This window comes from Haliotis rufescens, unplaced genomic scaffold (genome assembly GCF_023055435.1).
Source record: "Haliotis rufescens isolate VD_foot unplaced genomic scaffold, xgHalRufe1.0.p SCAF_17, whole genome shotgun sequence".
Lineage (NCBI taxonomy): Eukaryota > Metazoa > Mollusca > Gastropoda > Lepetellida > Haliotidae > Haliotis > Haliotis rufescens.
The window spans coordinates 22,543,543-22,563,890 of NW_025963857.1; the positions used below are offsets into that span (position 1 = coordinate 22,543,543).

Sequence of the window (20,348 nt, forward strand, 5' to 3'; positions counted from 1 at the left end):
CCTGGAGAGCGGAAGGTCTGGGGATCGATCCCCTGCCGCGTCATACCAAAACACGTCAAAAGATGGTTCTTTTTGTTACCCTGTCTGGCGCTCGGCATTAAGGGGCTAAAACAAGGACTGTCCAGCTCGGAGGCAGTATACTGTGTCTGAGTGGGGTATTCATGTTAAACTGCGGCATGGTATCTCAGTGAGCTGGCACTGTAAATCGGAATCAGTCCGAACTAGTACAAGCAGCCACACACACACACGCACGTGCATGCACGTCGCTATTATAAGAGGCCGCGACGTGACGTTAAACTCAATTTCACCTTACCTCACCTCACCATTGCTATTTTGCCATAAGCGCCCAATGGATCTGTTTAAAAGGAAAAAAATCGCGACTAGCCTTGACTTTTTTTTTATTTATGTCACAGTGAATAGCTACTGTGTACTGTAAAGATAACTCTCTGATGGTGGTCATCGTGACTGCATTTATCGAGTAGAGGCTTCCAAAAAAGATTGTCCCTATACAATTGATACATGTCTTAATTAATAAATAATAATAATTACAAATAAAGGGTAATATTCATAATAAGTAGAGATGAGCGCTTCTGGTTCTATCTGTCCGAAGCATTAAATGTCGACTCATTGACCATGGCGCGAGATAATGCGCCTTTGTGATTCGCGTTAGTTAAGTAGCCTTTGTATAGTATTATTTGTTTGTTTTTGACGTCCCATTCGGCGGCCTGTAAATAATCGAGTCTGGGCCAGACAATCCAGTGATTGACATCATGAGCATCTATCAATGCACTTGAGAAACGATGTCATCATCAATCAAGTCAGCGAGTCTGTCCACCATCTTCAATTAGTCGCCTCATTAATTGCTGAAGACCTATTCTAACCCGAGTCTTCATGGGGAGCCCTTTGTAGTATACGGATGTATTATGAAGAGAGTATAATATGTATACATATATGTAAACATACCGCTGACTTAAACTATGGAAGACAAAGGTACGTATCAATGTGAAAGCTGTGATGTTTTTTTAGCTCACCTGACTGAAAGCCAAGTGCCTCCGTACAGATTCTGGTTAGAAATGGTCACATGCATTCGACCAAGCGCGAGATCAACCGCCTCTTACGAGCATAGGTTACATATCGACAGACAATACTCCATCTACGTGCCTGTATATAATCGGGTCTGGGCCAGAATAATACAGTACAGCAAACTACGGTTATAACGAACACGCTTATAACGAACTGACGGATATAACGAACTTACTTTTTAGTCCCGACTATTTGCTGTAGTTATGCTGTATATATGCTTATAACGAACTACGGTTATAACGAACTAAAAAATAGTAGTCCCTTTGAGTTCGTTATAACCGTAGTTTTCTGTAATTGATATTACTGTTGGTCTTGATTCTTTTTTATGCCTGGAATAACAAGTTGAATACTTACAGATTAATATACAAATTTCAGCGTGGTCATCTCTTAAGCCTTAAGGTCTCTATTTCAAAATACAGTAAACTACGTTTATAACGAACACGCCTATAACGAATTTACCGATATAACGAACTTATTTTTTAGTCCCGTACATTTGTTGGATATATGCTGTATATATGCTTGTACCGAACTACGGTTATTACGAACTAAAATTAGTGGTCCCTTTGAGTTCGTTATAACCGTAGTTTACTGTATGTAAGTAAGTAGGTAGGTAAGTCACAACAAGTCAGGGAGATACGAGGCCTTGTTTTACAGCATGAAAACATGTGTTACATAGTTAAGGCTTCTACAAACAGCTGTATCTACTTGCCATCCTCCACAACCGCGCGGGGAGGTGGGGTAGCCTAGTGGGTAAAGTGTTCGCTCGTCATGCCTAAGGCTCGGGTTCGAATCCCGACATGGGTACATTGTGTGCAGCCCATTTCTGGTGACCCCCGCCGAGAAATTCCTGGCAAAGTGCTAAAAGCGGCCTAAAACCACACTCACTCACCTCGTGACATTGCTGAAATATTTCTAAAAATACCGGCGTAGTGCTAACTCACTTCCCATTCCGTCAGTGATTCAGTATTAGCCGAATGTGTTTTCGTTCCATGAATGTTTTATATCAGAAATGGCCTTTTGCGAGCATGATACCTATTATTTATTCCCACTTTAGCACATCTTTTTCATTTACTCATGTAACCTAGCCGCGTTTAGAAATATTGCAGCATCACCTGATGACAACAAGATCAGGTGACGAGAGGATAGAACCCGGGTCGAAGGCGTAACAAGCGAACACTTTAACCACTGGGGTACCTCACCGCTACCGAAGGCCACATGATCTAGAGGCAGTCACGGCTGTAGTAGTCATATTGGGCGTTGGTACCACAGAACACATTCTTCGTGTCGGAGCAGGAGTTCGAACTCAGATGACAGGCTCCCGAAGGTGGACTGAATTCGAAACTGCGACATAGATAGGTGGCGCTGATGCAGGCGTACATGCACGTGCTCAAGGTGTACCCTGACAGATAGACGTCATTGTTGAAGTCGGTGAGTGCGTAGCCGCGGGTGACGGTGAAGTTGGCGCTGAAGGACGTACAGTGTCGAGCTGCAGGGGAACAGTTGCAAATTAATGTACATTCACGCCATCATCGAAATTATATCAAACTGTATATCCGTAGGGGAGAGATACGTGATCATAAAGTCAATAAGAATTCTAACGGGACCATTACTTATTTCACTTTTGACGATTTAAGGAACTAAAGAGAGTTAACGTAATTGACACACCTTTTTGTTGGACAGTGCGCACCGAAGAGGTGGCCAATGAGAATCGTATTTTTAAAAAAAATGGAAAGCGCAGGACGCCCAATCATCTAACGCAACACAGCCATCCGTGTAGAGTTTGCTCCACTGACCGCACCAGGATCCGGTGGCCATGGTCGTGGGTTCGAATATGTTGTTTAATCCCTGTCCACGTCACTTTTGACGTTTGTTGTTTAACGCGTCACTTATAGGCAATAGTCATTAGTCAAGCTACATGACGCCTGTCGAGTCTTGACCAGACAATCCAGTGATTGACATGAGCGCCAATCCAGTGATTAACACGAGCGCCAATCCACACAGTTGCGATTCAGTGACACACAATCAACCAAGTCTGACAACCTGATGCCGGGGATCTATTTTCTTACCCAGTCCCAACGGGTGTTCTGGATTTTCTTCCAAAACGAAACACTGTCCAAAATATAGCGACTTTAAACTTATCCCTCACTCACACTATTAACACACGCTCGCAGTGTCTCCATTGACTGCTACTGTCATCAGAACACTCAAAAACGTTTGTCCACGTAGATATACACTTCAAGATTAGATAAAACACCATTAGTCACAACATTGACAGGTGTGTCTTAACGTGTGATAGTGAGGTACAAGTAGGGCTTAGATGCAGTAGATACGCCTTCTTATGTATTTGGCAAACACTGTTTGGACATCAAGTGAATAATAAGGATTTGTATAGTTGCCATTTGTCTCGATTGACCATAGTTCGATACATTGAGCATGGTGTGAATGCCAGGAACTTGGACAATATATCAATGTTTGTTCGTCGTACTCAGCAATATTCCAGCTATATGACACGCCTGTAAATATCGAGACTGGACCAGCAAATTCAGAGATTGATATCATGAGGAACAACTCACGCCATCGGGGTACGATAACACGCGTCACCGAGTCTGACCATCCGATCCATTTGATCGTGTCTAACTACCAGCATAGGTTGCTGGGGGCTATTCTAACCCGGACTCCCAAAGAAGTTTTGGTTTGGTTTGTTGTTTAACGCCGCGCTCAGCAATATTCCAGCTATATGACGGCAGTCTGTAAATAATCGAGTCTGGACCAGACAATCCAATGATTGACATCATGAGCATCGATCCACGCAATTGGGATCGATGACATACATCAACCAAGTCAGCGAGCCTGACCACCCGATCCCGTTAGTCGCCTCTTACGACAAGCATTGTCGCCTTTTACAGCAAGGATGGGTTGCCCAAAGATGAAGTTAGTAAGAAAGGGGCTCCGAATTGTGGACATTTTTCTCTCATAGTGGATTCTATCTTATTGATATATATGCAGTAACGATACTATGTACCTTCTACACAGGAATCATAGGCCTGTCTGGTGTGGTAGTGTGGTTTGCAGTGACACGTGGCCGCTCTACAAGCCGCTCCCGTGACGTCTCTACAGTCAGCGTCTGTCGTACATGACGCCCCCAAAACATCCTTAGTGCCTGGCCATGAAATACAAAAACAACAACATCACATCTTCGTACGCGAATGTAAACAGACACACTGGGGAAGGACAATTATCTAAGTCATAGGGGGCGGTCGGGTAGCCTAGTGGTAAAAGCGTTCGCTCGTCACGCCGAAGACCCGGGTTCGAATCCCGACATGGGTACAATGTGTGAAGCCGATTTCTGGTGTCCCCCGCCGAGATATTGCTGGAATATTGCTAAAAGGTGTGCAAAACCAAACTCACTCACTCACTCCAAGTCATAGAGCCTGATCACCCGATCTGCGGCTACGAGGAACTGGGGCCTCCCTTGACCCGAAATCCCAACAGGGTCAGGCTAAACTGTGGTCGTTGGCGAGATAGAGATGGATTGTGTGTGTGTTCAGTTGTTTTAATAACGCCGCACTCCGCAATACTCCGCTACAAGACGGCGGTCTGCAAATAACCGGTAAAGCCAGTGATTGATATTATGAACAACGATCCACGTGTCAGCTCAGTGTGAAGGAACGCAGGGAGGAAAGCCCGTAGCGATAAATATAGGGTGTCAATTACAGAGTTTGGGTAAGAGAGGTTCAACTGTACATTGTATATTAAGGTAACACACACTTACGACACTTTGGAGAGCATCTGTGGCTGTCCATGCAGGCCGGTCTCAAGTAAGCTGTCTGTAAACTCTGTTAAGATCAAGGGCCATCCATTTTAAGTCATTCAAGGTTATTTTTTTTATCTTTATATATCAGTTAGTTTACAGGTTTATCTCTCAAAACATTTGGGTGATGGTCGAAAAGGATTAACATTTCTTTGTAAGAAAAAGGGTCCGTAAGATGGGGAAAATAGAATTTCTAATTTTTCTATTTTTGAAACCTTTTATACTGTTTACATAGGAAGGAAGCCAATGAGGAACTGCTTGGAGTCTTTCAGCAAGCATATTCGGGTCGTAGGGTCGGTAAAGCGTAAGGAACCTAAAAATTGTGTTTCTTTTGTATATTTTGTGAAATGGATCAGGAATACTAATAATTTCATAGCGTTAACATGGGACCAAAGCAACACTGGAGAACCGATGCAGCTATAAATAGTTTTCGAGCAAATACATATGGATTAATGATCATGTAACGCTTATCTCATTCAAGGGCGACAACTGTGATTTTTCTGCTCAGAGGCATGATTGTCAGTGTCAGCGTCAATAACAAATATTCAAAGTGCCCTTTTTTAACATTCTTCATTTTCAAAGCTACGGATCCGTAAACCAAGTAATATAACATAAAAGACAGAAATATGACAGTAAACAAATTATTAAAATCACCACGGTATTCCAGCAGTTCGGCCAGGTGAACCTCACACGTACATTGTGTATGCTTTTACAAATCACGTGGATATTCTGGGTAGTAATATTGGTCCCCAACAACCCATGCTTGTCGTAAGTTGCGACTAAATGGATCGGACGGTAAGAGTAAACTATGAATTGTTTATTTGTCACGTGTTAGCACAAGAATTCTGACATTATCTGGGAACGACCAATATATCCACTGACTTTCCCCACTCACTAACGGACTACTTTCGCCACACACTAGCGGACTACTTTCGGCACACACTAGCGGACTACTTTCCCCAAACACTAGCGAACTACTTTCGCCACACAGTAGCGGACTTCTTTCCCCACACACTAGCGGACTACTTTCCCCACACACTAGCCAACTACTTTCGCCACACAGTAGCGGACTACTTTCCCCACACACGAGCGGACTACTTTCGCCACACACTAGCGGACTACTTTCACCACACACTAGCGGACTACTTTCCCCACACACTAGCGGACTACTTTCGGCACACACTAGCGGACTACTTTCACCAAACACTAGCGAACTACTTTCGCCACACAGTAGCGGACTACTTTCCCAGCACACTATCGGACTACTTTCCCCACACACTAGCCAACTACTTTCGCCACACAGTAGCGGACTACTTTCCCCACACACGAGCGGACTACTTTCGCCACACACTAGCGGACTAGTTTCACCACACACTAGCGGACTACTTTCACCTCACACTAGCGGACTAACACGGTTTTGTGTTTTCCCTCTGGAAACGTTACTTAAAGTTAACTTTCGATGACATGGAGGTACGTGATTAATGAAGAGACTGGTATATAGATTTTTATCATTTTTTTAATGATTTTTTATCAATAATACACGTAGAACTGCGCTGTAATATCATTTCGCAAATTCACAAACTTACTGCACGAAAATAATATTAAACAAGGAACGGATGCGGAGATACGGTAAGGAAACGAAATAATCTGAGTTGGCCGTTCTCAAGAGAAATACCTGGTTGCTGTTTTCCGGATCAACAGGGTTTCAAACTACTTCAATGTCTCAAACTGTTAGCTTTGTTCTATCTGACGATGAGTCTTTGCGTCTTGACAATTATTAGAAAACCCATATTCGCATTATACCCATGGAAACATCAAGGTATGGTAAATAACCTATCCCATGAGCTTCACTAACCGACATCCACTGGTAGCCAATGCATACCTACGATTCAGGCCTTCACAACGCCCTATGCTAAATCATGCACTGGCCATCACAATCTTTATCAGCGTAATATAGTGAAAACGTTTATTCCCCGTTGTTCCCAACCAGACAATCCAGTGATTGATACTATGAGCAGTGATCCACGCCGCCGGGTTATGTTGACACGCAATGAAACAAGTCACCAGACCTAACAACACGATTCAGTCACCTCTTACCATCATAGGTTGCTTGGGACCAATTATAATCCGGTGAAGATCCCCCCTTTAAAAACCTACGATCATATTTTTTACTTCAAAAGTGAAAAATATCATCTAATATCCAAGGTACTTTTCGCCTCTTAATTACAGGTGTTAATTGGTGTTAATTAACCGGAGTGTAACAGTCGTTACCTCCTCACCTGTACCACGGTAATCCCCTCGTTCTTGGTGCTGACAGACTGGGATGTTACGAGAGGTACAAGGTCAGTACCCGAGGGCCTTGGATGAATTACCGTAGTTCTCCCAATGAGCACAAAGAGTTTCTTTCGTTGATGACTGTTTATTCAATCACTAATGATTGATCACCAACTTCTGGTCACGATGGTTTAAGGACTTTAGCCGCAAAGCTTCAGTCCTGGCCGAAATACTGGAGGTGTAAACTGGTGTTTTTCAGAGTAAGGTCGAGATCGTGGTGCTCAATTGGGATCCTCCAGTCTCCCCGAACCTTGGGTCTCCCCGTCCTTTTTACCCCCAGCTTACGTCAAGGTTTTACCCATTTTTTCCTATTTCATTGGTCAAACACCTTTCCCCCCTTACCTTAGGTCGTTCTTCCCCACTCTTCTCTAATAACCAGAACCTTATTCGGACTTGCTATCATGTAACTTCTTACCCCTTGGAATTCGGACTATTTTCCCCCCTCAGACCATATATGTCCAAAGTCCCTGACGTTCCCGTACCTCCCAACTCTATTTTTCCCTTTTATCTATTTCTCATCTGTTAATTATATTTCGTTCATGTATAACCCTCGACCTACTGCCCTCGTCCCTGGATCCTCGTGCCCCGGCATGCTCCCGTAGTCTTCAAGTAACCAGAGCTGCCTGTTTTATACATTTACCTATTCCCGACTTACCGACCCCAACTCTCCCTCTTGATCTTTTATAGAATCAGAATGTATCTTAATGCTTATTAATTACTTTAATTACTTGCTAATTATCTAAATGTATATTACACTTTTATGCCTATAATAATGCCTATAATACTAATTCTTTAACACATCAAACGGAAAACATAAAAAAGTACTTACTCCATCCCCAAGGTCAAGGTCGATGTCAAAATAGCGAAATCCAACTTCCGACACCAAATCGCCACGTCCATCACACAGGTGGGAATCGAGAAGCTCACATCTCCCTCCGGGTCCCGCATTGAAGGAGCGACACGCTGATGTACCGATACAGGCCTGCGTGCACGCCAGGGGAGACGTCGACGTGAACGTCGATAGCGGCGTCACGTTGAATTTGACGTTCATCGAAGATGACATATGTGCTCGGTAGTAACGAGTTGAACACACGGTGAAATCAAGGATCCAAGCCACGTTAATGAATACAGATAACGAGAGACCTTTGTGATGCATCGCCAACGAGAAGCCTCCGTATATTACGATACGATGGTTAGTTGTCACATATAGTTACGTGATTCCTTTCCGTTTCCAACCAGTGAAGCAGTAACTTCAGGATTGATGTATTCGAGTATGCAGTGTCTTGCATGTTTTGGTGGTTTCTGGATATTTCAAGATTCGCCGTTTACTTTAATATTAACTTATGTTACCCATTATTTATACACACACGTGCACGTTAACAAAGCACGTGGGAAAAGCGCAGCGTGTTGTTGACCATCTTTCCCCGTGTACAATGCTTCCCAACCAATAATAGCTGTCGCCACTGGTCAGCGTCAAATAGCTTCCTAATTGGTCAACACCGAGTGATTGATAAAGGATGTATTTAACATGCTGAAGGCAAACTTTCTCGTAATACAAGTATTTCATCGGATTGGTGAAATGCTTAATGGGCGATACTATTTTAAAGTGTGTTGTTAACGCCGTAGTCAGTTGATACCGTGATCGTTTGTTTGTTTGTTGTTTTACGCCGCACTCAGCGGTTTTCATTTATGTGTTTCTGGGACTGTTTTCAGCCTTGTAACGTTTGGAACGTTTTGGTCAAATCCGAAGTGTATACTTTCTTTTTGCACTGCAGTGAGTGAGTGAGTATTGTTTTACGCCGATTTTAGCAATATTCCAGCAATATCACGGCGGGGGGACACCAGAAATGGGCTTCACACATTGTACCCATGTCGGGATTGGAACCCGGGTCTTCGGCGTGACGAGCGAACGCTTTAACCACTAGGCTACCCGACCGCCCTTTTAGCACTGCAGTTTAGTTATAACGTTGGTGTTCTGTCCATGATAACGTTGCATATATTATCAATGTACATGTGTAACTTGTGCTGGTCGCCTTATGGCCAACATACAGAGATTAAAAATTAAATTAAACGGTGGCTATTGTTCACGAACGTCCCTGGAATCAATTATTGAGTGAGTATGATTTTACGCCGCTTTTAGCAATATTCCAGCAATATCACGGCGGGGGACACCAGAAATGGGCTTCACACATTGTACCCATGTGGGGAATCGAAACCTCATCAACTCCTTATTTACCGCAGTGTTTACCTATGTATGTACCTACGTGAAATGTTAAGAAGGAAGTACCGATGTCTTATGTTTATGATATTTTTATTATTTCAGTATGGGGCCAAAGGCCGAATATACACATACTTTGAATACATCGGTTTACAAATAGAGTGCCATTTTAGGACAGAGATATACATTTTCAAAAATGATAAACCTGCAGATACAAGGAGGCACATCGACAGTAATCAGGAAGAAATTCAGTTTACAGTACAGTTTCTCGCCAATTACTTTTATACAAAAGACACACGTAAGACTACCTATGTCTGGGATCCGTGAGTGCCTGAACACGTCGTCATCTTGCGAAGGAAATTCTTTTCGCTGACCTTGACCTTGATTTCCTGCCCATCGATGATGGAGGTGAATTTTCGATTTCCTCATCCTTGAATCTAACTGATTTCGTCAGTCGGCCATCGGCAGTTCGTGGAAGGTCTGTACGACGGAGCTGAGTTATAAACACCTGATTGTCATTAGGCAAACTTCGCGGTGTAGCTCTGGAAGGACTCGGAGTCCGTGCTTCAGGCTCCTTGTCAACTTTAGTTTTATGAGTGGACCAGCCCAAATGAACCTCGGTTAACTCCCTTTGTGTTAGTCTGGAACAAGGACGAACTGTACTTTTGAATTTTGGCTTTTCCTTTTCGTCCATTGCTTCCTCCCAGACGTTCCGTTTCTTTTTTGGTCTTACCGTAAATGCGTCTATTGTCGTAATTGTCGACGGCGTGCGGCAACGTGACCTCAGAGGTCGCATATAACCCGGAAGTGTCATCGACGCCGGGTCATTTGCACCCATGTCCATGACAACCCTTCTGTGACGGACTTCCGGTGATGCAGGCCTCTCGACCAGAATCAGAGGTTCGTGGTTCAGGAATTTGCTTTGTTTGACAAACGTCTGACGCAATTGCTTCATCTTGAACTCCATACGGCGAACCTCGAGGTTAATTTTCCCAAGGTTTTTACACAATAGAGGATCATCTTTTGTGTTGATGTTCAGTAGACATTCACCGAATTTTGATTCCTTGGGACATCTTGCTGCATTCATAGCTTTCTCCCTCTCTAACCGGGCCTTGCGGTTGAGGAGGGTGTCGACGCTCACTCTCTCCTCCATCTCATAACGGTAGGGATCCTCGGGCGATACCTGAAAAATGAGAGAGTGGGTAAACTATATCTCACCATCAAAAGCTTGTTAAAGAGCTAATTCATATTATGCCATCAGGTTTGTGAAATGTAAGGCCCGTGATATGGCCATGGTAGGGTAGCCTCATGATAAACGCGTACGCTCGTCACGCCAAAGGTCCGGGTTCGGCTCCTTACATAGATTTATTTTTGTTGTTGTTTAACGTCGCACTCAGCAATATTCCAGCTATATGACGGCGGTCTGTAAAAAATCGAGTCTGGACAAGACAATTCAGTGATTGACATCATTGGCATCGATCCACGCAGTTGGGATACGATGACATGCATCAACAGCGAGCCTGACCACCCGATCCCGTTAGTCGCCTCTTACGACAAGCATTGTCGCCTTTTCCAGTCAGCGAGGTTTGTCAGCACCATACCCGTGCTCGTCAGTTTCATAAACGTAAACGTCTAAGACCTGCATCACTTTGGGCTATAGGAAGCTGATAAGCCGTGATTCATCTGAAGTACTGTTCAAAAGGGGGTTAAACCCAACTCACTCACTCACTATTTCTTATATTTGGTAAGAAGATTTGACGTGACGAGTGTTGACTATATCCTATCCGGTACATTGGTCGGGTGACCCGTGAAGATCCGGGGTAGAATAGGTCTTCAGCAACCCATGCTTGTCGTAAAAGGCGACTATGTTTGTCGTAAGAGGCAACTAACGAGATCGGGTGGTCAGGCTCGCTGACTTGGTTGATGCATGTCATTTTATCCCAGTTGCGTGGATCAATGCTCATGATGTCAGTCACTGGATTGTCTGGTCCAGACTCGATTATTTTCAGACCGCCGTCATACAGCTGGAATATTGCTGAGTGCAAACAACAAACAACAAACAAACAAACAAACAACATGGGTCGCGTGCTACCGGTAGGACATGACGTGCTTACACTCTCCGTGAACACGTGGTGTCATCACTGATTTTCAGTGATCCATTCACATAATGTTCACCACCAGTTAGCCTTTTATGCACAGTGGAATCTGTTCAGGCAGATAATCGAGACTGATTGTTCTCTGGCGTTGACGTGTATATTTACATGTTACTCTGCGACCCGCCATTGCAGAAGTCAAGATTTGGGAAAGCATATCTCAATGCAATCGTAAAATTCGTAAAACAATGGAACAAATCATACAGGCACATACGATAACAAGTAAATTAGGAACACTATTGACGACACTTACTATTAACTAACCTTTCGTCTCTCCCTCCTAGCTGCTATCAGTCACTCTGATGTGTCCGTCGTTATTCAAATACCCCCATACGTTTCTAAAAGCCCTTAGTGTTGTCAGTAGGTACATACAAACAGAGGGACTGTCTTCTTGCCACTTGACTACAACCAGTCAGTAAATGGTCTTTATTCGTCTCGCCCGCTATACAATACTGAATTTCAAGCGTCAAGGGTCCCGGTCTCGCCAGGTATACTTGATATGGCCTCTGAAGTCCTATTGAATCACTGTCGTCACCACTTTAATATATACATATATCTCCATTCGGTTGTATTTGGACCATGCCATTGACAAAGACTCTTCGCGAGGGACTATGCTTCATTGTCTGAGGCCCATTACCAGTGTTAGCCTAGATTGTTTAATTGACATTGTGCAAGTCTTGCCTCTGTGGAAGTAGGTCAATCATTAACAGCTGGATTCATATACAATATACGTAATATAGTTTGAGTTAAACAAAAGGGGGTTTCAAAGACTCGCATTGAATTTGCTGTGGGTGAGTGAATTTTTGTTTTGTTGTTTAACGCTGCACTCAGCAATATTCCCGCTATATGACGACGGTCTGTAAATAATCGAGTCTGTACCAGACATCCAGTGATTGACATCATGCGCATCGTTCTATGCGATTGGGACACGATGACATGCATCAACCAAGTCAGCGAGCCTGACCACCCGATCCCGTTAGTCGCCTCTTACGACAAGCAGGGGTTGTTGAAGACCAATTCTGACCCGGATCTTTACGGTTATTAAGATTTATATCTGCAATATCTCGGTATTTCTGTTACCTCTATTTTCTTGGCTTTTCTTATAAAGAAAAAAATTTCGTCTACGTCTAGATTATTTATTTCTGTGAACTTTTTCAATGCAAAACGTCACCGGTTGTTTGTGTTCACCGCGTCTTTACCCTCCAAAATCCTTATGAAGAGACGGATTCTGAAGGAGGTCGATGCATCAATTGAGCTGACACCCAAGCTGATAGCCAAGCTTCAGCCTATATACAATATTTTGAAAAAGAAATTTCTATATATGAAATAAAATTTAGGCAAACAAATTGCAAACCCGATTGAAGCATGGGTAAAAAAATGAGATATGGTGAGCCCAAGTTCGCGCTACGGTGACAAAGGATGGCCTAAGTTATATTTCAAATGGACATATGATTTGGGTGCTTATTCAAAGTGTCGAATGTCAACGTTAATGACCGTTATAGCGGCTGTGATTTGAAGCAAGATATCAGAGTACAGAACGAGTTACACACTAATACCTCTGAAGACTGTTACCGTAACTCTGTTTACCTTGTGCTCAACACAATTCTCGGGCAGTTATTTAACACCAGGTGCACAGAATCCTCGTGGCCTTATAGAAGCATAACGGTATTTATGAGACAAGCGGCTCAATCCTGATTAGTGTCAAAGCCCTGGGAAAAAAGCTGTGGATTAATATGTGATAGCCTGTGGTGGGACTGTTATTAAACAACGCTGAATAGTTGGTTTAAACCACGTTATTGTCACACAAAGTACGTGCTTATATCTCGTATTTAGAAACTCTTATATATCGGGTCTGTGATTTGTGGAGGACAGGTAGATAGGGTATGAGATCACAGGTGATCTGTACTGCTCGAAATAAATGAGGTACGTATTTGACTGACATGATATCGCGGCAGGGCAGGGCAGGGCAGGGCAGGGCAGGGCAGGGCAGGGCAGGGTGAACGACAGCAGAAATGGACTCCCGTATAAAAAGTTGATTAGGGAGGAACCATTTGATATTTTGAAAAAATCTATTCCATAAATGCTCGAAGAAAATATTGTTTCAATTTTACCAATCAGAAATTGTTCACTTGACTACTTGAATTCTGAAAAAATAACGAGATTAGGCAGAAAAAATGGCTGGCTTCTGCACTCAGAGAAAAGAGTATAACACACTAGTACTGTTTAAAGAAATATTCCGTCTCAAACAAACATTCATTCAAATGATGACACACGATTTAGGTATCAGCAATTTCCAGCAATATTAATGGGCTTTACACTTTGTACCTATGTTGGGAATCGAACCCGAGCCATGGGTGTGACGAGCGAACGCTTTAACCACTAGGCTACCCGAACGCCCCCATAAGATATCGAATGGAAGCAAACAAACGAAGAGTGTCCATAGTTTGAAGACCATTATGGAACATATAATAGCTGTAAGTTTTTCAACATATGTATCGATGGGCATGATGCAGGATGGTCTGAAAGATAATATGTTTTGAGTTCCCCCCTCCCCTCTCCCCTTCTCCCCCAAATTGCATAGCTCCTCCTTTCAGACAAAGCATTGACCGGAACATATATTCTGTCTCAAACAAAACTCCCCGCCCCAGAATATTAAGTGATCGGTTCCAACACTGTACAAATGTGTTTAAATTCTAAACATGTACGGATGTTGTGTTTTGGGGTGTTTGGGCTATAAGACGATAGCTCATTTCATGTGTTTAGACCTAAACGTCATCAGATGTGTATTTCATTTAGGATTTAAACACATTCCTTGACATGTTTAGATCTAAATATGTCTTGTATGTGTATACATTCTAAACACATTGTTACAGTGTAAATGCAGAACAGAACGTAACTGTTTCATGCCTTCATAACTTGAGTTCATAGTTTAAAATATTAAAAAATACAAAGCAATAAAACAGTACGTAAATTCAGATGTTATGTTTTGCGAGAGGCTGGGCGGCGGAAATATGCGAAAGTAACCCATAAGCGATTATAGTGGGTGAGCATTGTGACCCGCTCTTCAAATTCCATGTATTACACACGTAAAGCAATAAAAAAAAGTAACACCCGCACCTGTAACTATCCTATCATGTTGTGTTTCCGGCAAAACAACTTAAGTGATAATAATCTTGATACAATTTGAAGGCAAGCTAAAATCCATATCACGACGCTACATGTCTCAGGATTGAACTACTTCAAGATCTGTAAACCTACCTCTGTCTACTTGGCCTTTTGGGGGGTCGAGAAGCGGTGGCAGTGTGTAAGCATACAGCAATACAATACACAACAGCGTTGTACAAAATATCTCAACTAGATCCGCGTTAGTTCAAGTGCAACACAGGCGCCTATTGTATACAGTCAGTACTAATCGATAATAAGACGGGTATAACAGAGCGCCGTCTATCTGTAGATCAAGGTCATAGACGGGCGGTAACGTCACCGGGTGTGGAAGACGTTGCACGGATTGAAAACCATGGTTTGTGAAAAGGAATGCTATTGAGGAGCTTGGGCAATACTATGGGGTATGGGTCGGGATTAGTGGGAGGATTTGTGATTGTAGACCCACAATGATTTAACTGGGATTGTTTGTTTGGCGTTGGTCACGGGTCATTGAGGGGTGATTTTCACGTTGTGCGGTGTATCGATATCAGGATTCAAGCGTTTGTTGAACAAAATATGTATTTGTAAGATATATTGAAAGTGTTTCTCGTGGGAAATTGCATAAAAAATTTGGTCAGACACAAAGGTACGTGAATGAGATATACTTGGAGAGTTTTTGTTGTTTGTACAGTACCATGATTTGTGATGTGTTTAAGTCAAGAGAACATTTGTTTTTTCCTGTCCTATTTTTTATGACTGGAGAAAAGTTGACATTTTCACTTGTGGCAGCCTATATGCTTTATCAGGACACAAGTTTAAACACATTGTCAAAACACAACAATGCTCTTTGCAGAAAGTGATACACTTCCAAGGCACGTTGTTTGGTTGAAAATACGAAAATGCGAAAAAGTGCAGAACACGTCCCGCTTGGGCAGTTGAAACTACGTGTGCAAAAAAGGGTATATTAATGATACGGGCGGTATGTCAGAGTGAAAACAAAACAAAACAAAACACTGAAACAAAACCACCACAGAAATGCCACGACTGACCCCCGAACAAAGCGAGAGGGCCCATGGTAACTACACCCAACGAAGACCGGTACTTGCGTACTTTGCATCTCCGGAATCGATTGCTGACAGTGACGTCATCAGCGACGAATGCCTTAGGTCATATGGTTCGTCGACAGACAGTGGCCAGACGATTCAGGGCTCAAGGGATTAGGGCTTACAGACCTTACAGAAGACAGTTATTGACAGCGCAACATCGTCGTCAGAGATTGAGATCGGTCCGGACTGTACGTCGTTGGCAGGAACGTGACTGGCAGAGGGTCGTCTTCACTGATGAAAGTCGGCTGTGTTTGTTAAGAGCTGATGGACGACAGTGTGTTTACCGCCGAAGGGGAGAATGAACGGCGGCATGTTGCGTTCAGGAGGTCGTGCGTATAGTGGAGGGGGTGTTATGGTGTGGGGAGGAATTTGTGGGCTGCAGAGAACACCACTGGTCATCGTTAACGGAAAAAGGACATTCTTCGTCCGATTTTCCTACAGTCAGTTTACATATTTACGTTTGTAACAGTATGTTGGCTGTCAGTAGTAAGAATGTTGCTTTAACGCTAAACTGTAGGGGTGGGGGTAGGGGATATGATAAGGGATTGCATAATATCAGATTGGCTATGATTATGTTGCTGGGTTGGTCAGCGCCATACCCGTGCTGACGGATTTCACCAAAGTGGTAAACGTCCGAGACCTGCATCACTTTGGGCTTACCATCCACATCAAGCTAACACACCGTCGCACAACTGTAATACAGTTCCAAGCGGCGTAAAACCCAACTCACTCACTCACTTCGCCGTTGGTTGACGTTATCTCCGAGTACCCCATGCACCGGTCACACTAAGAGTAGAATCAATAGTAATACTGGCCACCTGGACGATTACATGTAAATAAATATTTCAAGAATGTCAGTTGAAGCTTATAGACCAGTTAATTTGCTGCATCGAGAGCCTGACACCAGCACTAATTTCCTGAATGAATATAAGCGTAACTTGACGTACATATAGGTTAAATCGGGCACGCGGTGTACCGGATATTGCCATCTTACGCAAGCTTTCTAAACATAATGTCCTCAGATGGAAATATCTATATATAACCTATTGTGGTCGAGAACCGCCGGTAGCTACAGCGATGACGTAAATCCTGCTTGAAGTGTCGTGCATGAAGTTGAGGTACAGTTAGTCTCTATGATCCCAGGAAGGTGGACTAGCTCTGGTTGATGATGGCTTCTCGCCAGTGTTTTAAACAGTTAATATCACTGCTATGCTCAAATAGGTTTGACTCATTAGTTTTAAAAGTAACTTTGGTAACATACAAAGTTTGTTATTATCGGTATAGGCTGAAACAATATACTCATGTCTCACACCTCTAATAATTGTATCCTTATGTTTTACATTAGTGAGGGGGCGGTCGGGTAGCCTAGTGGTTACAGCGTTCGCTCGTCACGCCGAAGACCCGGGTTCGATTCCCGACATGGGTACAATGTGTGAAGGCCATTTCTGGTGTCCCCCGCCGTGATATTGCTGGAATATTGCTAAAAGCGGCGTAAAACCATACTCACTCATTACATTAGTGAGTAAGTGAGTGAGTTGCATTTGACGCCGCTTTTAACAGTATTCCAGTTATATCACGCCGTGTCAGCTTAATGTGGGAGGAAAGCCCGAGGTGATACAGGTCTCAGACGTTTACCACTTCGGTGAAACCCACGAGCACGGGTAGGTATGGTGCTGACAAACCTAGAAACATAATCGGGGCGAACCGGGATCCGAACCCACGATCATAGGTTTCTGGCGTGCCCAAGGGACGCAACTCTGCACAGCGAATCGCGGCGCCTTGGACGACAAGGCCACCTTTACATTAGTAGTCTAATACCTTGCTTGTGTGAAATAAATGTATATTTCGTACCTGATACTTCTCTCATCAACGTGTGTGACGTCAGAAAACGTCCATCCAACTCCCAACTCTTCAAGCACAGATTCACATGCTACCGCGGAGCCTCGCAACGCCCAGTACAATCACTGCGATACGTATACAGTGGCAGTTTCACCTTCACGGCAATCAACACAATTCTCAGTCCGACCACCTAGCATTTATATTGCCTCGAATATTCCATTCGGTTGAAGCTATTATCCCAATTTTCTAACCATAAGCACGCATGAGCTTGACGTAAGAATCCCAGATGTGTGATCCGCTGTGACTAACGCGGCTGTGATTAAAACACGTGACAGGTGAAATTCGATCGCGTATGTTTCCTATGACACCGGGAGGGCGTTTGTCACACGCTGTCTATTAAATATAATGGCATGATCGCTCACTCTGAGCCTCCATGACGGCAGTTTGTTTGACTGGTTAAGCAGGAGTCAGTGTATGGTACAGTAAACTAATCGGCCCTCGACTGACGTGTTGGAATAATGGATAACAGCAGATATATCTATATGTGTCTAATAAATCTACCTGTCTATCTGTTTATCTATCCCTTCACCTACGCGTTCCGTATATCAACATGACAATAATCTATGCACCTTATTATTATTGCTATTTTTTTTATATCTGTCTGTCTGAATATCTATTTGTGTGTTCGATAGTCTGTCTGTATTTCTGTCTGTCTGTCAGTTTGTCCGACGGTATTTATTTGATTGTCCGACTGTGTATCTGTCTATACGATTGCCTTTCTAATCATTTTTCCGATTTTTTGTGTATCGATATGCATATATATCAGTATCTGTCTGCATATATAGATGTTTGTCGACCCGTGAAGATCCGGGATAGAATAGATCTTCAGCAACCCATACTTGCCGTAAAGGGCGACTATGCTTGTCGTAAGAGGCGACTAACAGGATCGGGTGGTCAGGCTCGCTGACTTGGTTGATGCACGTCATCGTTTCGTCGATGCTCATGATGTCGGTCAGTGGATTGTCTGATCCAGACTCGATTATTTACAGACCGCTGTCATATAGCTGGAATATTGCTGAGTGCGGCGTTAAACAACAAACAACTCACCAGACACTCCATTCTAAAAAATAACGTCGTCCAACGGTTCGTTCGAATCTCCAGAAAAGACGTCATGATAGAACAATGTTTTATAGTGAAATAAACCACACTTCGTCCTTCATTGTTCTTTGCGATTTTTCGCGTATCTTATATATCTGTAATTATCTGTCTGTCTGTATAGATATCTGTATCTGATTGTTCATATATCTGTCTGTCCGACTGTCCGTTCTATACTCACCGTCAAAAGAAACGCGAAACATAGAAACATATAGAGAGGTATGTACGTTGAGAAGAGATGTTTCCAATGTGCACCACTTATTGACAAAACTAACAAGCAGTAGTGTTACCACAGTGTCTTTTTTCTTATCGCAATATGCTGCAGGTGATTTCCAAACTTTATACGCTAATCCTGCACGGGACAAATGGTGCATCTCGAGTCATGGATCTATGACGTCACATGTGATGCGTTCATGAGCGTCGGTTCATGTAACATACCGGTATGTTCTTTTGTGCATCGAACCTATCTAATGTCTCTTGAATATGAGTAATTCTTCATATATTAACCAACATGTAGGGTTTTCGCTTATTCTTTGTCTGTGAGTATATATCTGTCCATCTGAAGACCATGCCTAAGGACCACGCCCACCTACACCTATGCTTGCCGCAAAGGACGACTATGCTTGTCGTAAGAGGCGACTAACGGGATCGGGTGGTCAGGTTCGCTGACTTGGTTGATACATGTCATCGTATCCCAGTTGCGTGGATCGATGCTCATGATGTCAATCACTGGATTGTCTGGTCCAGACTCGATTATTTACAGACTGCCGTCATATAAGCTGGAATATTGCTGAGTGCGGCGTTAAACAACAATCAAACAGACAACAGCGCCCATCCACATGACAACACATTCCAGGTAAGCCAGTGTCGTCCTGCTGCCGCCTGCATACCTGTGACTCCAGGTGTGTGAGAGAGCTGGGTCAACACTCTCGGGAAGTACTCCGTCGACAGATTTCACATCTCTTGCCAAATCAATATGAACTCTCCTGAAAGTCATGAAACATATCGATGTAGCGACTTCCCTCGGAGAAGTGACTGTGGGCTTATCGAATCGACATGACGGAAATAGCCAATTAACCTGTGCATAAAATAGTACACGTGTTGACGACCGACCTTACCTGGGTTAAACAATCGATAAAATGTCTACTAAATAAGAAAATTAAATAAATATCACACAAACAATCACACATGTGTTTGTACGACGATCCCTGTGGGTATGTATTGTAAAATAGAGCCACAGTTTGTTTTGTGATTCAGATGTTGTTTATTAGCGTAAAGGGGCCACCGGCCCATTGATACAGATTCAAAGCTTGCAATACATTTTTCTTACAGACACGCAGAGATGAAGTTGCAATCTAATATAATACCAGTGAGTGAGTGAGTGAGTGAGTGAGTGAGTGGGTGAGTGAGTGAGTGGGTGGGTGGGTGGGTGGGTGGGTGGGTGAGTGAGTGAGTGAGTGAGTGAGTGTTTACGCCGCTTTTAGCAATATTCCAGTGACGAGCGA

At 43.3% G+C, this 20,348-nt stretch overlaps 2 protein-coding genes across 5 annotated transcripts; both read right to left on the bottom strand.

The window, feature by feature from the left end:
• Positions 1 to 1,760: 1,760 nt before the first annotated feature.
• On the bottom strand, positions 1,761 to 8,515 carry LOC124134028. The gene is made up of 4 exons (XM_046498644.2): positions 8,058 to 8,515; positions 4,856 to 4,919; positions 4,106 to 4,243; positions 1,761 to 2,569 (listed from the first exon to the last, which is right to left on the bottom strand). Exons 1-4 carry the CDS (start codon positions 8,382 to 8,384, stop codon positions 2,304 to 2,306), a joined length of 795 nt encoding a protein of 264 aa, XP_046354600.2. The 5' UTR covers positions 8,385 to 8,515; the 3' UTR covers positions 1,761 to 2,303.
• A 1,007-nt stretch (positions 8,516 to 9,522) lies between these two features.
• On the bottom strand, positions 9,523 to 18,048 carry LOC124134029. Of its 4 annotated transcripts, none has more exons than XM_046498645.2 (2): positions 17,701 to 18,048; positions 9,523 to 10,629 (listed from the first exon to the last, which is right to left on the bottom strand). In XM_046498645.2, exon 2 carries the CDS (start codon positions 10,597 to 10,599, stop codon positions 9,790 to 9,792), a length of 810 nt encoding a protein of 269 aa, XP_046354601.1. In that variant the 5' UTR covers positions 10,600 to 10,629; positions 17,701 to 18,048; the 3' UTR covers positions 9,523 to 9,789. The 4 variants fall into 4 exon arrangements, with proteins under 4 accessions (XP_046354601.1, XP_046354603.1, XP_046354604.1 ...); XM_046498647.2 differs by lacking the exon at positions 17,701 to 18,048 and adding an exon at positions 14,858 to 15,003; XM_046498648.2 differs by lacking the exon at positions 17,701 to 18,048 and adding an exon at positions 11,864 to 12,016.
• Positions 18,049 to 20,348: the final 2,300 nt, after the last annotated feature.

Bases quoted from the DNA above. Each gene is read 5' to 3' on its own strand.
- LOC124134029 (XM_046498645.2), bottom strand. From the start codon at position 10,599: ATGGAGGAGAGAGTGAGCGTCGACACCCTCCTCAACCGCAAGGCCCGG.
- LOC124134028 (XM_046498644.2), bottom strand. From the start codon at position 8,384: ATGCATCACAAAGGTCTCTCGTTATCTGTATTCATTAACGTGGCTTGG. The intron at 4,920-8,057 runs GTAAGTACTTTT...TGATCTTAACAG, and splicing joins ACCTTGACCTTGGGGATGGA to AGTTTACAGACAGCTTACTT. The intron at 4,244-4,855 runs GTAAGTGTGTGT...TTTCATGGCCAG, and splicing joins CAGATGCTCTCCAAAGTGTC to GCACTAAGGATGTTTTGGGG.